Raw genomic sequence first — 10,064 nt, forward strand, 5'->3', positions numbered from 1 at the left:
GAAGCTATTCATGTGCACTTTGGAAAATTGTTTTCTATAATATTTAAAATTATTAACATCTAAAAGTGATAAAAATTCTAAAGATTTTATGTCTGAAAATTTGTTAATATAATTATAATTAAAAGAAAATTATAATTAATATAGCTTTGTAAAGAAATGTACATAAAAATAACTTATATAAAATATTCTTTACTTTTTAAATCTTAAAACAATGCACTTAGTCAAATAGCTCCTTACAAGTGGCTAATGGATGGAATCATTGGAAGCATTATATGATATTTTGATGTGTAGCTTCCACCAACTAAACTGCCAGAGGTTGGTGCACTGTAAAGCACAGATGCAAATGCCAGTAATCTGGTTGCTTTACACGATTCAAATATTTTTGCTGTGGAAGCTATCCTGTATTCGACAATACAATGCTTCTATTGGGAATATGCATATATGAATTTATATTAGAATATACAATAGCAATCTTATCGTTGTTTTTCACATGTATAGAAATTTGTAATAAAATACATAATGCAGTTGTAATAAAATATTAATTTTAAGTAATTCAAAGTACGTTAAAATATGAAAATAATCACACAATATGTATTTATATTTTAGAAAATACAAGGGAAGGCCTACATCACATTACAAAAAGCAGCTATACAAACACATCACATGGTTAGGAAATTCTTAAATGCAGATATATATTGTACAATAGTACCTCAGGATACGAACACTCCAGCATACGAAATTTTCAGGATATGACATGAAATTTGAACATATTTTTGCTCCACGATACGAACAAAAACTCACCATACGACGTTACATTAGTTCGCAGCGCCATTTTTTATTCACTTCTGTTCATTGGTCTCAACCCGTGTGTTTGCTTCGTTGTGGAAGGATCTCGCTCAATAAAGGAAATCTTGATGTATTATCAGAAAGTGACTGATTTTCTTGAAAAGAAACATCCCGAAAAGGTTCACATTGGTCATATTGCTGCTCAGAGTAATGACATTTGCCTAAGTCATTTTAGAAACATTTTAAAAAGTAGGCAAAGCCAAACCTCTTTGGATAAATATTTTACGAAACGACCTCTATCCAGTGAAAGTGCTGGTGGAAGTGAAGAAAAGAAAGCAAAAAGCAGTGAATAAAAAATTAAAATATATATATAAAACAGAAAAGATAAAAATAATTTAACACTAATTTTTTTTTCAGTTATTGTTACATTATGTTATGTAAGTTAAGTTTTAGTATCATTTCCCTTCTCCCTTCTCCCTCTCCTCTGCCACCAGTTTACACCTCCACCAACATCTACCCTCAAAGGTAAAGTGCAAATAAAACTACATTTTTTTTAATCAGTTATTATTCTATATACATTTACAACTACAAAATGCATTTTCAGTGTTTTTCTTACTAAAGTTATTTTTTTTCAATGTACTACTTAGCTTTAATTTGAGTGTTTTTTTCATGTTGGAACGAATTACAGTAGAGCATCGATCATCCGACCCGCGATTAACCGTCACATCGGTTAACTGACCGTTCTAGTCAGCAAATTTCAAGTGCCCACTAGTGATGTGGCACTACAATGTTTGGCTATGTCTTGGCTACTTTAATATTGTTTTTGTTAAATTTTTGCGTGCTTTAGCTGACAACACTGGCTCGACCATGAAAGGGAGGCTCTTATTTAAACGAGATTTAATTTTCTAATTATGAGTGGTTGTTTGTTTTGTGAGCAATAAAATAATTTTAAAATATTTTTTTACAATACAATAGCTACGATTATTATTTTTAAAATAATTTTGTTAAAATAATCATCGATGAAAATTCAACTTGAAGTATGTTAATAGCGATATACTAATATACTACTTACATGGGATATACTAATATGCTAATATACTATACTAATAATGTATTTTTTCATTCTTTTCAATTATCCGATTTTTTTCAGTTATCCTGACTAACCTGAGGCCCCAATTGATTCGGATAATCGATGCTTTACTGTATTTGGTTTTACATGTAACTGTATGGGGAAAAATGATTCACCTTACAACATTTTCATGATATGATCTCAGTTTTGGAATGGATTAATTTCATATCCTGAGGTACCATTGTATTTTTGTACATATAAGAGCACACACTTAAACACAAGCATGCTCTTGTATCCAAGTTTTAACAGCTTTCTCTAATAAATGAGACAAAATTGCACTACATTTCACAAAATATCTAAAAACTTGCTAATTTAAAAAATATTTTAGTTTTGGAAGCATTTTTTTATTTTTAATGATGCTTTCCTTAGAGTTTTCACTTAATATTGTCTAGGAATAGGAACTTGGACCTTGTTTATAAATAGGACTCATTATACTGGTGTAGTTTCTGATTAGCAAAGAGAGGAAGTTTTAGTTAAAAGGTAAAACAAAATATCTTTATTTTCACATATTTCATATATATTCACATATATTTCACATACAGTATTATATTTAGGACAGTATTATAATATATAATAATCATCTTCATCTTCAACAGTTGAAGATGAAGATGGTTATTATATATTATAATACTGTCCTAAATACTGTTATAAAGGATATATCATAGCAATTTGATGTTCAATTTCAAATCATATTTGCTTATTTAGTGGACAACAAAAATTATTTAAAATATGAATTTGAGGTAAATAACTGAAAAAAAAAATGTTAAATATACTTTATCAACATTATATTGTCGAACTTTTTAATTTTCTCTTTAAATAGAGCAACATATTTTTATTTTAGACAATTTTCTTTCTTAATCTCATTTCTCAAAATTTCCTGTTTTTCTTGTTTAAAAATACTTAAAACAGAAAAGACAAGGAAAATAATATATATTTAAATAATGAAATAGTAATTGTCCTAGATATGTTAAATAATTTCCTAAATTTATCCTGATTATCTTTACTCCTAAGTTATTTTCTTTTGAAAATTTGTCCCAGATTTGATGATCCTTAAAAATATTTTATTTTGATAAAATAAATAAATTTTTCAATTAACACCTTGTTGAAACTATANAGCGTAGAACATTACATTAACATGCGATTAGTCATAGTTTCTTTGCTTGCTAGATATCTCGTAGCAAAATAGAACTGACAATGAGTTATCTTGAACTACACTTAAGTAAATTTCCAAGAAAATGCCTAAAGGCTCTAAACTTTGCGACACCCCAATCGTGGCGCCGTGGCATCCTAAGGTGCCGCGGCGCCATCCTGGTTGAAAAACACTGGTCTAGGGTCCATTCATATTCATTTGTTCGATAAGTCGTGGTTCATGCCAAGTATTTCTGTTATTTGATATTTCTGACGATATTTTTTAATAGCTGTGCAGTCTTTCAACAAATGAAGAATAGAAAAGTTTCCGATTTACATCACTTTTATTTATTTATTTATTTTTTGAACATCTTTGTCTGCTTGAGAGAGTCGCCTCATATCTTACCCATCGAGTCAGTCAGTCTTTGATGTTGCTCACTGGAAGAAAACTCGGAAAACTCCATGAGGTCAATCTATTGGTCAAGCACGAACCCGCGACTAACTACCACTTATGACAGAAACTCATAAATAAAGTAATTTAAACATTTAATTTGCGATAATTTAATTTATGTAAAAAGATATGACGAATTTAGTTGTAATTTTGAAAGAGTGGTTTTTTTACAGAAATATATTATGCAGATAAAGAACCAAAACGGCTAAATCTAAAATGTTCATTAATAGAATATTCCTATTATACTCAACACATTGTATTTGAGATCATACACAGATATATCAAATTCCAAACGGTTACATAAAACAGTAAATTTTTGTTAGATTCAATTTTCAAATCCCATTTTCTGAAAATAACAGTTTCACAGTTAGCCGCTTGTGGTTCTGTACACAAAATTAGAGTTTTTTTTAAAACTCTTTCCGCCCTGTGGGCACTAAGAGGGCCTTTTTTTGCAAGCCCATTATGGATTCGGCCAGGTCCAGCATGGAGCGACCGAGTGGTGAGGAACGGAGCCCGAGTGGTGCTTATAGTTTTAAGGGTTATTATTTACGTAAGTTTTTATTAATAAAATTTATTTGGCATTATTAAAAAATTAAATAATATATTTATTACTGATACAGAATTAACTGAAGTATTACATATTAGAATTAATTGAGTTCCTATATAAAATAATTTATATTACAGAATAAGCAAGAGATATATTAATAAAAAGTAAACAAATTTTTTATTACGTAGCATTTAAGAAAATAAATTCAAGGATGTTTAAATATTTTCAATGACTAAATTTAATACGTAATTTCAAAATTATTAAAAGAGCAAGAGAAGCTGTACGAAAAAGCGCCACCTAGTAATAGTGTATTGTACAATTAGTAGGGAGCCTGTGTATGTATCGAAATGTCTGTTTTGTTATGAGACGGACATGAAGGAAAGAGTGGATTTTCCAGGATGTTAAGGCGTCGACGTGTCAAGTACAAATTTTTCAAGCATTTAATTAGTTGATTTTCATCGCAAATGATGTCTTTGCTCACCAGGAATGTGGTGATAACTACACTCTCGCTAGTCTTCTTCGCCCATCTGCTTATGGGAATGAGCAGAGACGAAAGAAATCGCCTCAAGTAAGTGTTACAAGCTTCTCACATACTTATTCAAAAGTTATTCCAATATAATGAGTCTTAGAATTACATAAGTTTAAATTTGGACATGAAAATTGATCCTGACCTTGTTTCTTTATTTAGGTTAATTAAAATAGTCAAATGAAATTAAATAGCTAGCATTTTGTGTAATGTAGATAGACTCTATTGTTTCTAATATTTACACCCTAAAAATTAATAAAACAACATATTGTCTTTTATTCTTCCATTATTTACAAATATAGTTACTGAAAAGTATCATCTATGAATTTCTTCCTGAAAAAAATAAATAAATAAACTCATTACATTGTGTAAAATTAAACTGTCTTAAATGAATACGAAACAACGTTGTCTTAGATTTGATACATTTTTTAAAAATCTAATCATCATTATAAAAGTATACATTACATTGATAAAAATGAATTTCATACTAAAATCATCATTAAGAATAAGGCAGCCTCACATTAAGATATACTCAATACGTAAAATAAACTGTCTTCAGTGTTAAAGATGACTTAAAACAGTGGTTCTTAACCTTTTAGTGATGAGAGACCATTTATCAAAATTTTTGTGTTGCCATGGACCACAAGCTGTTAGGCAGTAATATAGGTTCTTATAAGGTTGTTCTATAAATTAAACATGTAGAAAATTATTCAGAACCAAGAGGCTGATCCATAGGTCGATTTTTGCGATAAATGCACTGATTTTATCTTCAAATGCAAATTTATTGCTAGTGCCTTCCAATTTCATATTTTCTAACCACGCACCATACCCCAGCCCAGTCCGATATCGGCTCTAACCTTGACGTACTGCGCATTGTCATCAACTCGACGTCATTTATTTAATAATTTTTCGATAACTTCGCGGACCACTTCGGGTGCTTTCAGGGACCACAGGTTAAGAACCACGGACTTAAAAGAATTTATGACTACACAAGAATTTATTTGCATTCACTGTTGATAATTAACAGATCATCATCATCATCTGAAAATAGAATAAAAATTAAAATTTAAACACAATAGTCTACTGTATTTGAATTTGCACATATTTAAACATATTTCTATTATGATAACTTATTGGACATGTTCTTCAAATGACATTCCATGTAAAAAAAATTCTTATGAAGCATTCCAGAACTAATTCCTCTGACTACATATTTGAATTTGCAGCTGTAAAGATCTGATGAAAACTTCTCAAAAAAGTCAAAAGTGTTAGTACAAGATTGAAATTGTATGCTGGAAAGAGTGAGTAAGGCTATAAGTTTATCATATGTTTAAATTTAAATTCTTATTCCATTTTTGTTCTGTTTTCCTGAAGATGATGATATGTTAATTATCATACACAACATACCAGTATGAGCACACTTGAAATTAAGAAACATTTACTAACATTTTCATCTGTTTATAACAGACTACAAAATGGCTACATTAAAAGGATTTTAATGTAGCTATTTTGTTCTGCATTATATGCCTGAAGATGTCTTTTATAAATGGTTGAAAATGTTAGTAAATGTTTCTTAATTTCAAGTATACTGGTATTGATTAGTATGTTGTGTATGCTTTCTATCCCAGTATTGGAGAGTTAGACAGAAGATGGCTTTGCCAGCAAAGTCTTATGTAAATTATCAAAAGTGCTTGCAAAATAAACATTTGGGTAAAATAAAAAAGCATCTTTTAAGTCATCTTTAATGCTGAAGCCAGTTTGTTTTTCATATTGAAAAATTATCATAATTGTTCTAATCATAAGCACTTTGTTTTTACTCTTTATGCCCTGTGGATAATAAGAGGAATTTTTTAATCAATCTCATCTTGGGTTTGACCAGGCCCACAATGGAGTCTCTCATGCTGGATGGTGAGAGACAGAGCCCAACATATCTGGGATGGACTTGGGTTTTTCAACCCATCCAGATTTTCCCTCATGACCTCCAGAGCTGACATATTAAGACTTTTGACTATCATACATCAATTTCTTTATGTGTGACTTGTAAATAATAATAATATTCCAGAGAATAAAATATGATAAAATAAAAAACATATTTTGAAGAATTTGTGTGTGTAAAATTACAAGAATTTAGACTTCTTATAATACTGTACATTGTGTTATAGTGTTTAAACACTATAAACAATGTACAATATGTTTAAGAATGTTATCTTATTTACAGTTATTATATTAACATCTATGTCAGTGTTTCTCAACGGGGGCGATATCACCCCCATGTGGGCGTTTTTTCATGTTCAGGGGCGATTAGCAACAATTTATATTTTGGGGGGCGAAAAACAATTTTCTGGGTGATATAGTAAAACATTATATTAAGAATAATTAGATATTTTATTCGTTATATCGTACAATAATTAAACAAATAACATTATACTAGTCACTAGTCTATTCAATGCAGTACGAATTTGGCGTTAGCCTTGGCCCTCGGCATTGGAATTTTGTAGTGAAGGGGGCGATACTACGTAACGGTTTTATTGAAGGGGGCAACAATTTGTTAGAGGTTGAGAAACACTGATCTATGTAAAAGATTAATCAAATATAAGCATCGAATAACCTGATTCTTGATTAATATCAAATGATCTGCTGGATTCTGTCAGGCTTTATTATGGCTGCATTTAATAATTAGTGGCTTGCAGTGACATTTGATAATAGGGAAGCTGTGTTTCCATAAAAATTTTAAACAAATACTGGAAATGACAAAAATAAAAACTTTATTTTAATTCTAAAATTGTTAATTAGCACAAAACGAAGATATAAGAACTTATTTTTATTATTTTTTATAAACTAACTTTGTTTGGCAATTTTTTTTCCACAGAGTCATTAATTACGTTATCATAAAAATGGCTTGTCATTGATTTCCATCAAAGCATTTAAAAGCTCTTTTTTTATTGAAAACAATGCTAGTGACAGCAATCTTTCCTCTAACTGAGTGTTCCTTGTAAATGTATGAATTTGCTTCATGGTTGAAAAACTGCACTCAACAATTGGTACCATAAAAATTAATGATATTAAATCATATAATTCTTTTAGTACATCTTTGTTCACATTGTCATTAACTATAATATTTTTTATGTCTAAGAATGACTTGCCAATATAGACTGGACACGAATATAAATATTCACTGTGTAATTTAGATAAATCAAAAAATTCTCCATTAAATTTACTTAAAGAATTAAAACTCTCTTTGGAAAAATGTTTTTCATAATAATTAAAATTATTAACATCTAAAAGTGATAAAAATTCTAAAGATTTTATGTCTGAAAATTTGTTAATATAATTATAATTAAAAGAAAATTATAATTAATATAGCTTTGTAAAGAAATGTACATAAAAATAACTTATATAAAATATTCTTTACTTTTTAAATCTTAAAACAATGCACTTAGTCAAATAGCTCCTTACAAGTGGCTAATGGATGGAATCATTGGAAGCATTATATGATATTTTGATGTGTAGCTTCCACCAACTAAACTGCCAGAGGTTGGTGCACTGTAAAGCACAGATGCAAATGCCAGTAATCTGGTTGCTTTACACGATTCAAATATTTTTGCTGTGGAAGCTATCCTGTATTCGACAATACAATGCTTCTATTGGGAATATGCATATATGAATTTATATTAGAATATACAATAGCAATCTTATCGTTGTTTTTCACATGTATAGAAATTTGTAATAAAATACATAATGCAGTTGTAATAAAATATTAATTTTAAGTAATTCAAAGTACGTTAAAATATGAAAATAATCACACAATATGTATTTATATTTTAGAAAATACAAGGGAAGGCCTACATCACATTACAAAAAGCAGCTATACAAACACATCACATGGTTAGGAAATTCTTAAATGCAGATATATATTGTACAATAGTACCTCAGGATACGAACACTCCAGCATACGAAATTTTCAGGATATGACATGAAATTTGAACATATTTTTGCTCCACGATACGAACAAAAACTCACCATACGACGTTACATTAGTTCGCAGCGCCATTTTTTATTCACTTCTGTTCATTGGTCTCAACCCGTGTGTTTGCTTCGTTGTGGAAGGATCTCGCTCAATAAAGGAAATCTTGATGTATTATCAGAAAGTGACTGATTTTCTTGAAAAGAAACATCCCGAAAAGGTTCACATTGGTCATATTGCTGCTCAGAGTAATGACATTTGCCTAAGTCATTTTAGAAACATTTTAAAAAGTAGGCAAAGCCAAACCTCTTTGGATAAATATTTTACGAAACGACCTCTATCCAGTGAAAGTGCTGGTGGAAGTGAAGAAAAGAAAGCAAAAAGCAGTGAATAAAAAATTAAAATATATATATAAAACAGAAAAGATAAAAATAATTTAACACTAATTTTTTTTTCAGTTATTGTTACATTATGTTATGTAAGTTAAGTTTTAGTATCATTTCCCTTCTCCCTCTCCTCTGCCACCAGTTTACACCTCCACCAACATCTACCCTCAAAGGTAAAGTGCAAATAAAACTACATTTTTTTTAATCAGTTATTATTCTATATACATTTACAACTACAAAATGCATTTTCAGTGTTTTTCTTACTAAAGTTATTTTTTTTCAATGTACTACTTAGCTTTAATTTGAGTGTTTTTTTCATGTTGGAACGAATTACAGTAGAGCATCGATCATCCGACCCGCGATTAACCGTCACATCGGTTAACTGACCGTTCTAGTCAGCAAATTTCAAGTGCCCACTAGTGATGTGGCACTACAATGTTTGGCTATGTCTTGGCTACTTTAATATTGTTTTTGTTAAATTTTTGCGTGCTTTAGCTGACAACACTGGCTCGACCATGAAAGGGAGGCTCTTATTTAAACGAGATTTAATTTTCTAATTATGAGTGGTTGTTTGTTTTGTGAGCAATAAAATAATTTTAAAATATTTTTTTACAATACAATAGCTACGATTATTATTTTTAAAATAATTTTGTTAAAATAATCATCGATGAAAATTCAACTTGAAGTATGTTAATAGCGATATACTAATATACTACTTACATGGGATATACTAATATGCTAATATACTATACTAATAATGTATTTTTTCATTCTTTTCGATTATCCGATTTTTTCAGTTATCCGACCAACCCGAGTCCCCAATTGAGTCGGATAATCGATGCTCTACTGTATTTACGTTTTACACAATTGATCGACATGGAAATGCTTTATAGACAATTATATATAAAAATTTGTTGAAAACTTGTTTATAATATAATTATTATGCTTATGTTTTTTTTAAACATTCACGTTTTTTAACCTTAAATATCAATAATAAACAAATATTTTTAATTATTTACCGATGAACTGCTATTGAACTCAATTATATTAACTATAAAATGATTGTATAAACTATTAAATAGTTGTAACAATTGCTGCTATAAATAAGTTATGGTTAGATTTATATTTTTAGGCTTATTAAATTTAT

At 29.4% G+C, this 10,064-nt stretch overlaps 1 protein-coding gene across 1 annotated transcript in view; it reads left to right on the plus strand.

Annotated features, from left to right (window-relative positions):
• Positions 1-4,324: 4,324 nt before the first annotated feature.
• LOC111614499 (ER degradation-enhancing alpha-mannosidase-like protein 3) overlaps positions 4,325-10,064 on the plus strand; it is a 41,181-nt gene continuing 35,441 nt past the window's right edge. The window contains exon 1 of the mRNA XM_023355874.1: positions 4,325-4,609. Within this exon, the coding sequence (XP_023211642.1) occupies positions 4,506-4,609 (104 nt within the window). The 5' untranslated portion in view covers positions 4,325-4,505. The remainder of the gene's footprint in view (positions 4,610-10,064) is intronic.

This window comes from Centruroides sculpturatus, unplaced genomic scaffold (genome assembly GCF_000671375.1).
Source record: "Centruroides sculpturatus isolate CEXI.00-Female unplaced genomic scaffold, Cexi_2.0 scaffold2126, whole genome shotgun sequence".
NCBI classification, from domain to species: domain Eukaryota; kingdom Metazoa; phylum Arthropoda; class Arachnida; order Scorpiones; family Buthidae; genus Centruroides; species Centruroides sculpturatus.